Raw genomic sequence first — 14,460 nt, 5'->3', positions numbered from 1 at the left:
GAAGTGGTCTTATCTACTTGTTGTGTCATATTTTACGCTTACATTCAGAAAGGTGTTGTTCTGAGTTAAAACCCTGCTGCTTTGCTGTGAGAGTGAGAATTCTTGAGTACTGTTCGCGGTCACCATGGCTAAGCTAGCTGTTGTTGGTCAGTAAATATCTCCAATTCCTGTAGGCAAGGAGTTTGTTGATTGTCTGTTTTTTTATTCTGTACGTTGTTAAATTGGAAGAAGTGACATGTGGGTGTGGCAGCTGTGGAGTTGCTGGAAGGAGCCCTTGATGGATTACCAGAAATAATGTAATAGGTAACATAACTTGTGATTTCTATTGTGATTATAGTGATTTCTACCGAGCAACAAGTAACGACTAATTTATAAGTAACATTTTTAAAGTAACTAACCCAAAATGTACTATTTCTGTATTGCACTGCCTTTTGTTGTGCTTTCCTTACACATGAAACAGCCATTTACTACTCTCTGGTCTAACGCAAACATGTGGGACCTATTACGCTTGAAGAATTTTGTTTGAGAGGTCTGGACAGTCTGTAACAGTGGCCTTATATCACATAAAACAGAACCTTCTCCATCACTCTGCTTTGGCCGCTGTCCATAGTGCCAATCCTAGTGCTGTCCTGGGTCATTGGCACTGGTCAGTTAGACCTGATAGCCCGTAGCTTGCCTTGATTCAATAAGCCATTATTATCATCTATCCACTTCACTGTAATGTTTACACTGTGTTACAGATCTCATAGATGCACTGCCAGTCAACCAGCAGATCATCAATCCAGCCTCTACAAGTCAAGAGAGTGATTGGGATGTTTTGAATAGCTATATTTTGATGGACATTTCAGTCGATTATGTTATAGATATTATAGAAAATCAAAAGAAGTAAAAAATTAGCTGGTTTGTGATTACGAGAGCACTGTACGTGCGCACCCCTGCTACCTGCTGACTAAAGCCACGCAAACTGTGGTGTTTGTGCTCGCTGATAGACTGATAGCTGCTACTGTTCTACTACTTTAGTGATCTTATGTGCACCACTATATTTCTCCACCTCCTGCTGCTGCTCTGCATTTCATACCTTTAAAAATAAAATATAGACTCCAAATCACAGAGATGCCTGTCCCATCCACAACTCCATTTGACTGCATATGAGCAAATGCACATGCATTTCACTGATGAGGAGCTATGCTGTCACTGTAAAATATAAAAAGTGTACGCTCGTTGTGAACCCGCCTATGTAGGTACATCTTACTATCTGAATAATGTGCCCTATAAATAGCAGAAAAATACTGTGCCATTGACTTTAGATCACCACCAGATTTTTTTGTTGGTCAATGGCGCAATTCCTTTCTACTGGTTCAAGATAGCAGTGCGCCAACAATGTGCCTGACCACACCTCATTTTATGACGAACACACCCAGTACATTTGCTACTTATACATTTGAAAATGACAACTGCGTCTGCTGGAAACCAGCAATGACACTTGGGCTGCGCGCTGCTTTTCGCCAGGTGTAAGATAGGGCCCAGAGAGTGGATAGACTGCTGCTTCCCTTTCTAATGTTTACCATTAGAGATTGTAGACAAGATAAAATTAGTTGGCTTCTCTGGAACAGCTAGAAGATCTGGAAGAGTGTTAAACAGATAAGCTCTACTCATGCATGAGGAAAAACAACTTTTACTTTACAATGCAAATATACAACAAAAGTCCTGGAAACAAGGCTGCAATCTTAGACAAGCTGCTTGAGAGCGATATTACAATCAACATCACCTCAACCTATGTCTGACAAGTTCATTGGAAATACATATACCAGCAGACCTTGGTGACCAGCAGACCCTCAGTTATCTACTATTCACAACCATTGCCAACACAGTGTTATCATACAACACATGGCTGCCTAAAACTATATGACACTCACTCACATACTCTCTCGCACACACACACACACACACACACACACACACACACACACGCACACACTTATGTCTTATCAAACACCTTTCACAAAACGCTCATCAGGAATTTTTCAATTACAGCTTGAACAATGAGAGTTTTGGCTCTACAAGGTATATCCATCAAAAACACAAAGGAGCTGGTGGCAGCCTATGGACAGACAACACTACAATCTATATTGGATTCACTTCATCATTTGACACAAGCCTAGCTCTCCAGATTCAATTCCCTGTCTTCCCTTATGAAAAAAAAACTGAGGTTCACTCATCTATTTCACTTGGTGTATGTTCTAAATGATACATACTGCATACTTCATCCATTTGCAGAATAGTCTACGGGGCTTATGTAGCTGCTTTATCTATTCTTCATTATGCACCTTTTGCTGGTTAAGTGTTACTTACCAGTCTACTAGAAACTGAATGGAAGGACAAGAAATCTAAGCCATTGCTCCCTACGTAAGCCTTCTTGCTTATGATTCAGTATTATTAAACAATAATAAAATAAACAGGATCTTAATCTCTGTATTTTCTCCTATTTCAAATGTTGGACACAAAGCTACGGTGTGTAAGTGTGTGTGTGTGTGTGTGTGTGTGTGTGTGTGTGTGTGTGTGTGTGTGGTGATGTGATGATGTTTACAGCAGGGTAGTGGAAACTTTTGGAGGGGTCATGTGACCAGCTTTGTCCTCTCTTATTATCTGGCAGGAATGTTCATGTTAATCCCTTTATCCTCAAAAAGAGAGAGAGAGAGGCCAGGAGACAGACTGAGGATGGGAGAGAGAGAGAGAGAGAGAGAGAGAGAGAGAGAGAGAGAGAGAGAGAGAGAGAGAGAGAAAGAAAGAAAGAAAGAAAGAAAGAAAGAAAGAAAGAAAGAAAAAAGAAAGAAGAGAGAGAGAGAGAGAGAGACATAAATCCTCCTAAATCCTCTCAGTATTCCACTGGTTCTAAGAATCAGAGGAACAGGAAGCAAAAGATTGAGACAAACAGCCAAACTGAGGGGAAGGACAGCCGGGAATAAAGTGAAAGAGTTAAGAAAAAGGGTGATGGGGAGAAATAATGACAAACATTCAAGTGTGGGACATGGAGACCTTACACACAATTGACTGGTTAATGTGTGTGTGTCGGGCTGACCTGGGAAATGTGATAGTGGCATTCATCAGCTGCAAACAGACTCCTCTCAAAAGCCATTCAAGGTCATTTTGTGCTTCTAACAGTAAGGGTTGCTGTGACTTGTCAATGCTAATGTGTCAGTCTGCATGCGAGCACGTGATCCTGTACAGCACACGTAGACAAGACATATTCTGTCAAACTTTCAGCTTACTGTGACCTGCTCAAACTTTCACATAAACTGACAGAGATCACAGTGACCTGCTGGCAGCATAATGTATCTGACCAACTGAAATCAGTGAGACAGACAGAGAAGAAGTAGAGCAAACCACCATCTTTAAGACCTTTCCTTTAAAAGAAGAAGCTGTAAGAGGAGAGGAGTCTTTGAAGTGAATGAACGAGAATACACAGATAGAACAATAACTTCAGAGAGGATAAGTTATAACAGTTGCAGTGCTCTTAATTATGCAACATGTTCTGGCACCAACCTGCTGAGGAAGCCTGGGAAGGACAGACGAACAGGGTATCCATAACGGATCATGCGCACCATCTCAAGCACCCCGATGTACTGCAGCTGGGTAGACACATGGAAGCTGTCAAAACTGTCTGACTGACCGCTGGCGTTGGGGCACACACACTCCACAAAGTGTGGAGTGCAAGCCTGCAGCTTACTGATCAACTCCGACAGCGAGTTCTGAAACATGGAAAAAGAAAGGAGATACAGTTGAAGGCATTCACTGGTAATTTTACAATCATAACAGAATGAACAACATGTTATTATTAACAACATTTATTAGTGTTTAAGTTGTTCTTGTACAATAAGTACGATAGAAGGGAAGGAGGCTCTCTCTCTTTTTCCTTTTGATGTTTGATTTCTGAGCCACAGTGACTGGGAGTGAGATCACGTTGTGTTTGAGACAAAGTGGTCTGATTTTTTGGGGTGTGTTTTCCCTCTGGAGGAAACAAAAACACAAAGAGCTCTTTGCTCTTTCTAATGGTGTGAGTGTGAGAGAGCTTTTCTTCAAGCCCTGAATTCACAGATGCTGCATCCAAGGTCACACAGACACACAAATACCCACACATTCACATACGCGTAAACACTTACATCTGTGTGTCTGCAATTCCTCAAACTGACGTCAGTCTATGCTCTACATACCTATATGTACGATGATCAGTACCTCACCCCTCATCTTTGAACGTCACTACCAGCATTCACACTGCCGTTGTCCCTCCAAACATGCGCATGCACACACAAATGCATGCGCACGGCACACAGTGGTTGTTGTTCATTGTTCATTCATTCATGTGGAGGGCTTCATGCTTGGCTTGGTACAGCATCATTCTTCAGCCCACTCTCTCCTTCTCTGCCATTCCCTGAGGGACTTGTTGACCACAAGCCCACAACTCTGATTGTGCAACACACTGGCTTCATTCAAACCAAAAGGTACAGCTTCTCTGAGCCACATTTCAGCCTCCTTGCGTCACCAGCAGACACTGAACTGTGTTCCTCTAACTGCCTGGATATTATTGTTTTTTTATATCGTTATGAAATCACGGTACTTCACTCTGAATGGGTCTTAGGGCTGCATTGTTGCAAAGGCTGTGTTTTGTGCATACGTGAGAATAATGTGTAGTGTTTTGAGGACTAGCGTGAGGGAGTGGAGGAAGAGGATGCATAAGCAGCGATTTCTTGAGATGAGGACTAAAGTCACACAAAATCTCAAGTTTCAGTAACAAATCCCTGCAATAATTTGAGATCTGATCCAGATGTTCCCTCTATGTAGGGAACGGGTATTCAGTAAAAAAAAAAAGTTAAAATGAACTGACTGGTTTTGTCTGATTGGCAATTAAAACAGTAATTCAAACGTATATAATGACTTTACCCCCACAATTGAAAGCTGTTATGTATGTTATGTGATATGTATATGTGCTACAGTAGATGCTTGTTGTGACAAACACAGCTTCAATGCTATGCAGTTGTAGCTTAATATTGTTGATTCCTATTTCTTACTCTTTTGCAGAAGGACTGAGAGTCTTCACTAAACTCCAAACTCCATTTTTAAAACTGCTGATTCAGTGCAAGGTCTCAATGAACTGAAGCCTGCCCCAGCATGCTTTGGGCAAAAGGCATTGTACACAGTGGGCTTAATGCTAACACATAGAGTCAGACACTGTAAACACATTCATACCTATGGACAATTTAGAGTCCAGTCATCTGACCTGCATTACTTGTGGGAGGAAGTACATGAAAACTTGACATAGAAGAAATCCTACAACCAGCTGATTTGGACCTTCTTACTCTGAGACACCAGTGCTAACCAATGAGTCAACATGCTCATTGATGACCGTGCATTTCTGATTCAGACGTTTGATCTTTTAGAATTCGGCCTGACCATGTCTTACAAAAACTGCAAATGTGGGTGGGTGGGTGGGTGGACGGGAATGGTTCTTACCCTCAGCTGGACAGCCACTGTGATGGGCCCACAACGCTCTAGGCGTTGGAGGAAGGAGCTCGAGCCTTTCTTCTTCAAGATCTGACAATGGAAAGTCATAATATAAAGAAATAAAATATGAAATAGCTTACTTTAAGTGGCCACTGAGGAATATGGAATGATTACAACATAATCACAACATATTAACATGAGATAAGTCTGAAGACCGAAGAGTGGTTTTTGACAAAAGATCAAAATATTACACTTAAAAATCCTTTTGTTTTTGGTGCTGTTTGGATGTTTACAATGCACACTTACCAGTCCCATTAGTCCATTTCTCTGTCACTCCTTATTATTCTGTTTCATATGTTTTACAGCTTCAGCCCATGGCATTTATTGTCTTATTTATTGTCTTACAGCATTATTTATTGTCTTAATACAGCAATATTACCTAATGTTACCATATAAAGCTGTTGGGACAGCTCAGTGAGATGAAAGAGGTCTTATGTAAGCCTGTAGATGGCTAATGAGCCACAGAGACAGCAGGCAGAAGTCCCTATGAGGTTACACAACCAGCAAGACTTCAGTCACACATGTGCACCAGTATGCTTTCCAAAACATTAAAAAAAGATAAATTGGAGACAAAGACACCAAGAGGGGAGGATGTACTGAAAGAGAATGAGACTTCTTTTATGTAGAATATATATATCGTCTGTGATTTGTTTTTTTATGATTGTGTGTCATGAGAAAAGCGTATAATCACATGACTGTGTGTGCATGTGTATGCATGCTTGTGGAGTTTCTATCTCAAACAAATCCAATTCCCAGAGGTTTATATATAGCACTGTGGTGGGAAGTAGCTTAAATTAGACTGTTGGTTTTTTTTCCAAAAAAACTATTTCTGTTTTTCCATTGATCGGCGCAGCAGTCAGTTGCCCTGTTGGATTGCGTCGCTTTGTGACTGACTGTTCCTTCAACTCATCAATTCTTATATTTCATTATCTAGGTTCAGAAGCTAGTATGAGCAATGCACCTTTTGTGCCCATGTTTGCCTCAAACATAATTATAAAAACACCTCTCGATGCCAATGTTTGCCTCAAACATAATTATATCAACACCTCTCGATGCTTGAGTGTATTTTGGAGTTGACCGGAGCTACAGTGCAGCAGCACACTTTTAACATGTGTGGTTCATGTAAAGTCTGACACTAACCACTCAGTGAGCAGTGTACTGTACCTTGGTAAGGTCATGGTACCTCCTGGGCTGTTGGGGGACAGTGTTGGCAGTGACAAGGGAGGCTGATGGCATCCTGTGGAGCAACAGGGCAGCTTTAGGCCCCCTAAACCCGGCACGGCCCTGGGCTGCTGGCAGCAGAGAACCAGTCTGAGTCAGCTTGGACTGGAAGAGCTGCTGGAGCAACACACTCTCACTGGCTGCAGGGCACAAAACACATACACAGAGAGAGAGAGAGGGAGGAAAAGAAGCGTGAAAAGAAGCAACAGCATTGGTGGAAATAAGGGGGTGGAGGAGAATAAGGAGAGGTGGTTGGTAAGTAAGGGGTGGAGGAGAATGAGGAGAGGTGGTTGGTAAGTAAGGGGTGGAGGAGAATGAGGAGAGGTGGTTGGTAAGTAAGTAAGTAAAAAAGAAAGAAAGAAACAAACAGTGGTAAAGGATGTAAACAAGGAAGGAAATAAGCATCAGAGGAGGAGGAGGAGTGAGGGTGGGGAAGAGGCACAAGTTAGGCTCCATGTAAACAATCAGTGAAGCACAAGAGGGGGTGGACCATGCCACTCGATAACACGTGGAGCAGTCCACAACAACAATGAGCTCATTCAAAAAAGCCAAACAACATGTGTGTGAACGTGGGTGTGTGGCTCTCATCTGAAAGGCGGAGAGAGAGAAACAGATAGAGAGAGAGAGAGAGAGAGAGAGAGAGAGAGAGAGAGAGAGAGAGAGCCAGAGAGAGAGCCAGAGAGAGAGTCAGAGAGAAAGAGGCAGTATGATGGCAGGTAGGCGTATTAAGCGAAGAAAAACAAACACAAGTCCTGGATTCATTTAAGGACTTAATTACACACAGCCACATTATATGTCTTCTCATTTAAAACATTCATTGCCACCATACAGACTTACATACATCCCTTGGATGTGCTATTAGCTTTAAAGCTTAAATTTAAAGTGGGAAAGGGGATGACATCCATAAGTAGAAACGGCACATGTGATGAGTGGCAATGACGCATCGACTCGGCCAGACGGAGGGACAACAGCCAAGTGTGAGTGAAGGGCTAGCCTTTAGAAGATTAGCCTCATCATGGGAATTATAGCAATTAGGTTGCTGGACGTAAGGCTAGCCTGGCAGTCGCACAACGACTGCCTGTGTCCCGTTAACCACAACACCCCACATCTGGCACCTTCTATAGACAATATACACACAGACGGTGCTGTCTGCTGCATATGTGGTGAAACAAACACACGCATATACAAACACAACTGCACTTAGAGACTGGTTTTGTGTGCTGTTGGTTTAGACAAGAGTGAATCTTTTGTGATCAAGTGTGCTCTGACGCGACAATGTGCTCATATGCATGTTATTCATTGGGTACTTACACTTCATCGTAAACAAGAGATTCTGAGGAAGGGAGTCCTTGTTTCTTGTGAGCGATCCTGTGAGGTCATATGATATCTGGTGGAGAAACAAATAATACATTGTCATTTACTAATACGATATGAATATATTAATGTACATAGACCTATGCCTTTGTAAAAGCTCCTTCGGCTATAAGATGTGGTAGCATAAAAATTATGATTCACTTTTGTGGAAAATATCTATACCAGAAACAGAATATCTTTTTTTCCCCCTCTTACTGTGAGCATGGCATTTCTAATGTGCACTACCTTTCTGAAGAAAAATATTATTTCAACAATACAATAATACAACTCTAAAGTTCCTATTTACAATTAGCCCCTGCATAATGCTTGCTACAAGCAGATAAATGGGAGTACTGTTATGTGTTTTATCAAGTTCAACCTATTTATTTGATCTAAATAAAGACTTATTATTATTCTCAGGGTCTGTGGCTTTAAAAAAGTCAACTTGTTTCCAATGTAGAAAACATAAAGCTTTCATACAAGCTTACAATCACATAGCACAATAACAATATAATAAACTATAATACATTATATATATATATATATATATATATATATATAAGAAAAGTAAATGTGTTAAATAGCTTGGTACTATGTTCTGTATAGCAGCTGCTGGTTTGGCAAGGCTATGTCGAGTGAGAACTCTACTGAAATTAATTATTGTTGCGTTAAGTTGAAGGTTCACCAATTTTTTGTAGTCTGTACTGTAATATGGTAGGTTGTCCATGGACCAGTTTCCTCTACATTTGAGCTATTTCCTATTCGGTATCAATCTATATGTGTCTAATATGTTTTCACCGAATAAAAAATATCATCTATTATATATTAGAAGTAGACATGTTAGGGGTGAGTAACAATTGTAGCCTATCACATCACCTCCTCTCTTTCTTCAGTTTGAGAACAGAGTAAACTTGTATGCATCAAAAAAGCTCACCAACACAAATATATAGCAGGCCAAATCATCAGAGAGGCTGTTATTTGTAGCCTTCCCCCTTCACGCAGTAGAACGTAAAACAATAAATCCCACCTAGCCTTTACGTAACAAGCGATCACTGTCAATGCACATGTTCTTGACTTGTTTTGTTTAGGTGCATTCAAAACAGACAAGGGTAGGTGGCTGATGTTAATAACAAATGCCCAGTTGGATAAACAAGACAAATGTTGGAGAAACTGCTGCATGTGCAGAGGAGCTGAGAGAAAAACAAGAAATAATGTAAATCTTGTTGGCGCACTTTACTCCAGTAAACAAAACTAAGCTAAATGGAAATCATTTGAAAATAGTTACAGCTTCGGGAGGAAACAAACTTTTTGTTCCATCACCTGAAATACAAGTGCATGGCTGAAAAAAACAGTAACAACAGAAAATCACACACTTGGCAAGGGGGTTTTGAAAAAGTGTTTGCTAGAGCCATTCAAGTGCCTAAAACGTCCTACAGATGTAATGAGCTAATGTAAGGTATCAAGGTGTTAAAATAATATATATATATATATATATATATATATATATATATACACACCGGTATATCACATTATTTTTGCAGGTGTGAAACAGAGCCTATCTTACTTGATTTTCAGACTGATTGTCTAGCCCTACCACCTCGGAAATTCAAACAGACCTGTCCGGCATAGTGGCTGACAGTGAATGCTGGGCCCTGGTCTTTGGGTGGGGGGTTTCCGTTCCCGTCCTTGGTTGTGAGAGAGAGGCTGTGAGTTGGATTCGAGTCCAGCTGGGTTGACAGCCTCTTGTACAGGGTCTGCTCTGCAGGCCGCAGGCTTTGGCTCTCTTCATCTAAGACAGACAGCAGTCCCTGAGGCTTCTGGAGGAGGTACAAAACAGATGCTCACGTTATTTATGTCTGTCATGTCTACAAAGCACCCTTGATAATAATAGTAATCATTTATTTTAATTATGACACTTTTATTGACCGCCATAGGGTGGAATTGTCCCTCTGATATCAAATAGCATATTTTGGGCATTTCGGCCATTATTGATAGAGATAGTAGAGAAAGAACGTAGGGGGTGAAAGGTAACATGCAACAAAGATCCCTGGCTGCAACTGAGGGGGACATGCTGCAATTACATGGTCTTCGCATCTTAATCACTAGGCTACCACCAGTCCTTTTATTTTTTACACATCCGCACTTTCAAAATAGACTTTGCTTAACGGTTTATAATTTTGGAAAAAATAAGTAAAACAAGTGATGAAATTGTCAGAATTTGAATTTAGCTGTGTGATTTAAAGGCTCTGGGTGGGCTTGCAATGCTGAATTACATTGTGAGACACCAAACTGGACTGCACTGGTCTAAACCAGTAACGTACAGTACCTGAAGAAAGAAGTCCAGAACGGCTGGCTGGTTGCCGGGGGAGCGTGGGGTCTCCATGGCGATGCCCTCCTGCAGACACTCAGCCTGCTCCTGCTGGAATAGCACCTCAGAGACGTACTGCCTCAGCCGCTCGTTGGTCATGTTCACGCACAGCTGGAATGCACACAACACACTCTAAGACACACACATAAACCTGGAAACATAAACTTCAGTCAGAGGCTTGTTCCTCCTCAGAGACGCATTGCTGTATGTTTGTTTTGACACAAATGCACAAATACAGTGTCAAACACAACTTGCTGTGGCACAAACAGAAAGCCAATGGGGCAAAAATGAACTGACTACTCAAATAACCAACTGACCCTAACAACATGAGAACTATTTACAGGAACACCTCATGCATGATATACACAGGAACGGATGTCCCCATGTAGGGCTTTTTTTTATGCCAGTATAATATGGATAAAGTGTTCCTGCTGGGAAACATGAACTCTTCCTAACCCAGCAGTCAACCAATCACAGCACAGGGAATATTCAATCAAATGGGTTTCTCTGGCAGGAGTGTGGGGCTCTGAAGGGGACACTCAAATGTGACTTGTCACATTGATGTAATGAGAAGGAACATGGAATATGAAGTGGAACAACGCAGGACAGCAGACTACAGCAGCAGGCCTGTTTAAACTTCTCCTGAACCCAAAAGTGTCACAAAGTGGTACACAAAAAAGTCTTCCTGTGTTGTAGCCTCGGAATGAACTTGTACTTTAGTGAGGTGTCCCTCTTTCAACCTAGGATCTGATTCATCTGTCCTTTGTACTCTAACTTGTTTTACATCTAACATGAAAATAGATGCCAGACGGGCAAAATGTGCAAGCCACGTGATAATGTAGGTCAGTTCATAATGACCATCTCAAAAATGAAGTGAAAATGAAAAATATTGATGTTGTATTGATGTGAGCTTTATTTGAGCACAGAGATTTATCCAGTCACTGAAAAGACTGAATGTTCTTTTGCTGGAAGTGTGAAAATCATTAATAAACAGTTGAGTTTTTCTCTTTAGGCACCATCATGTGATTGTGTCAGAAGAGTGCCGTGACCCACATTTTGTCTTCTGATTGAGAAGTGCTGATCTAGAGGTGTGCTGTTCTCTGGTGCAGGCAGGCTGTAGTCCTGTTTTTCTTTCATCTGTGTTTGTCTGCAAGCTAGTCGGGTACATTAAAGGCTTAGTCCCAGCAGGTGGTTGATTGAGTTAGCTCATTAGCAAAGTGCTGAGCAGGTACAACACACCCCTGACAAACACAGCTCTAATTAACAAGCACTAATGACCCTGATCACGCTGCGCGTGTGGAGCATGCCTGCATACACGTCTGCATGTGTGTGTATATGTGTGTACAAACATGTAATAGTGTGAGGGCTTGTTTGTCACTGATGTGCCACATCTACGTTAAGAGATCATCATGTTTGTTTATCCAGACCTTGCTCCTCCTCTTCTCTTTTCTGTGGGCGGTGGGTAATGAGAGTGATTTGGAGAAATATGATATAAATAGTCAGCTCAGCAGCAACAATGGTGAAGATGTCTGAGGTAGGAGGCAATGCCACAGCCTGTCTGAGATACAGTAGGTTCTGTTTTTTTCTCGTTTTGTTAGCCTCTTCCCCTCTTGCTCTCGGCGTGACCAGAAGAGGAAAGGTCACGCAATCTCTCACTTCCACTTGGATTAGAGATCATCGAAAGGAAGAGTAAGGCCACTGACATCTTACTGACACACACACACACACACACACACACACACACACACACACACACAAATCCAAACAGACACCGGAATTAATAAAAGCTGGGAGGAGATTGGAAGCTCCACAGGGAGGGAACGTAAGCTCTGAGTAGCAGGAATAAGCACTTAGCCTCTTGAGCACTATGAATTACACCATAAGACATCTCTCTCTCTCTCTCTCTCTCTCTCTCTCTCTCTCTCTCTCCTTTTTTCGTTTTTCAGTGTGTCACACGGAGCTGTAATGTTTTGTTGGTAGACATGTTAATATGTTAATAAAGGAGGGTTCAAAGTCAAAAGTCTCTCTCTCTCTCTCTCTCTCTCTCTCTCTCTCTCTCACACACACACACACACACACACACACACACACACACACACACACACACACACACACACACACACACAGTGATATACAGAGTTGTCTGCCTGGTCCCTGCTGCTCTTACAAAGGAGAAGTCTATTAACGGTGCATGCTTGATGGGCACATGGCAGATTAACAGCCAATAACAGGTGAGCTGTATGGAGCTGCACATGTTGTACTCTGTACACTTTGAAATGTAATCGCAGCCACTGACATACTGAAAACAACCGAACATCCAAGCATCAATGACATTCTGATCCCTCCATGTACAAAAGTACATACAGTAAAGACAGTTTCACATACACACGAGAGGTAAGGGGAAAAAGACATCTGACAAAAGAAAGAAAAAAACCCATTTAATTAAACTCCCATATTTCAGAAATCTATCTTTGTATATTAAAAATACCTTTATTTTACCTCACTAAATACTACTACTTCTCTAAGGAGAAGCTATTGGTGTGTTATTTTCAGGCTCCGACTGCTGTGCACTGAGCGCTAATACAGGATGGATTTACTCATGCATTTAGCCAGACTGCTGAATACTGATAACATAACTGGCAGTTGAGCTTACTGTATGACCACAAAACAACATTCTGTGTAATCGTGCAGTTTCTTTAATTTAAAATAATTTAGGTAACTGTTGCTGTTTGTTTTATTAAATAATGTGAACAATGCAGTCTTTATACAAAAACCTTACACAAAAAACTAACCTTGGATCTTGGATCCAAGAATGGATTTTGAATAAGGTATCAATAATGATTTGCACTGTGACCCCAAAGATCTAAACTGAATCGTATTGTAAAAATAGGATATACACACAAACACAAGACACACACACACACACACACACACTGGTTTAAAGCTGCCTATCATTCTGACATCTCACACACAGACAGTCATTGTGTCAGTGGCCAGTTCATTCGAGGACAGCTGAAAATCATGCCACAGTCAGCCACAGACCTCACCTCGTTCATTACAATTACAGACTAAAATGTCCGGGCTAAAATAGATAACAGCCCCAAATATTTTAACAATTTGATTAAGATCTGTTTGAAACTACAATGCCACATACTATTCAGAGAGATTTCTAAAGCTCAGGATGTCCTTCTAACCCAATGACATTAATCAGGGAACATCATAAATGGATTTGGTTTGATTAGAAGAAATATTCTGTCATCTTGAAGGGAAGATTGGAAGGGAATGTTGATGCTCTGTTTTTGGGTGTGTGTGTGTGTGTGTGTGTGTGTGTGTGGTGGGGGTTGGGTTTGACTGAAATCTAATAAAAGTAAGCATCGTCCCACCTGCTCAAAGCCATTCCTTTGAAATTCTTCAAACCCAAAGATGTCCAAAATCCCAATTTCCAAGGAAGGATCGCTGAAAGAAATAAACAAGTAGAGAGCATATTTATTGTATTTCAGGATCAGGATTGTGTCACTCTGACAGGACTTATCATGTTTTGTGTGTGTGTGTGTGTGTGTGTGTGTGTGTGTGTGTGTGTGCATCTGAAGGGGGTGTGCCATGAGTACTGTGGTTGACAAATTTATTACAGTCTGTGGTTGGTGTATAAACAAGGCAGAGCACAAACACATTCCAGAAGATGGAACTGGGTTTATCTTTTCAGTGTGATAAGGCTTCACAACATCAACAACACCAAGGATCCAGTGGCCTCCACCTAGAAGAGCGTGTGTGTGTATTGTGAGACCTCCACATAAACCTTGGGCTTGCCCTCCATCTCCACTCTGTTGTTTGTTAAGTATCATGCCTTTTCTTGCCTGTCAGGCAAAGTAAACTATTACGAACCTTTGCTCTACCCGTTATGTTACAATATCAGTGTTGTCACTCCAGAGGCCTTGAATGACTGACTGCTCTTGTGCGAT

The 14,460-nt window shown here is 41.4% G+C and overlaps 1 protein-coding gene across 4 annotated transcripts in view; it reads right to left on the bottom strand.

Moving 5' to 3' along the window:
* The window catches only part of myo16 (myosin XVI), a 100,046-nt gene that overhangs the window by 21,462 nt on the left and 64,124 nt on the right, over positions 1-14,460 (bottom strand). For all 4 annotated transcript variants that reach the window (XR_007885207.1, XM_051403472.1, XM_051403473.1 and 1 more), the window contains exons 21-27: positions 13,885-13,957; positions 10,460-10,612; positions 9,750-9,950; positions 8,092-8,167; positions 6,724-6,920; positions 5,509-5,589; positions 3,544-3,749 (exon numbers count right to left, since the gene is read on the bottom strand). Coding sequence is in view for 3 of the 4 variants with exons in the window: in XM_051403472.1 (XP_051259432.1) it covers positions 3,544-3,749; positions 5,509-5,589; positions 6,724-6,920; positions 8,092-8,167; positions 9,750-9,950; positions 10,460-10,612; positions 13,885-13,957 (987 nt within the window). In the remaining variant the exon portion in view is untranslated. The remainder of the gene's footprint in view (positions 1-3,543; positions 3,750-5,508; positions 5,590-6,723; positions 6,921-8,091; positions 8,168-9,749; positions 9,951-10,459; positions 10,613-13,884; positions 13,958-14,460) is intronic.

This window comes from Dicentrarchus labrax, unplaced genomic scaffold (genome assembly GCF_905237075.1).
Source record: "Dicentrarchus labrax unplaced genomic scaffold, dlabrax2021, whole genome shotgun sequence".
Lineage (NCBI taxonomy): Eukaryota > Metazoa > Chordata > Actinopteri > Moronidae > Dicentrarchus > Dicentrarchus labrax.
Note: the sequence above shows the minus strand (reverse complement) of the source record. Positions and strands in the feature narration are given on the sequence as shown.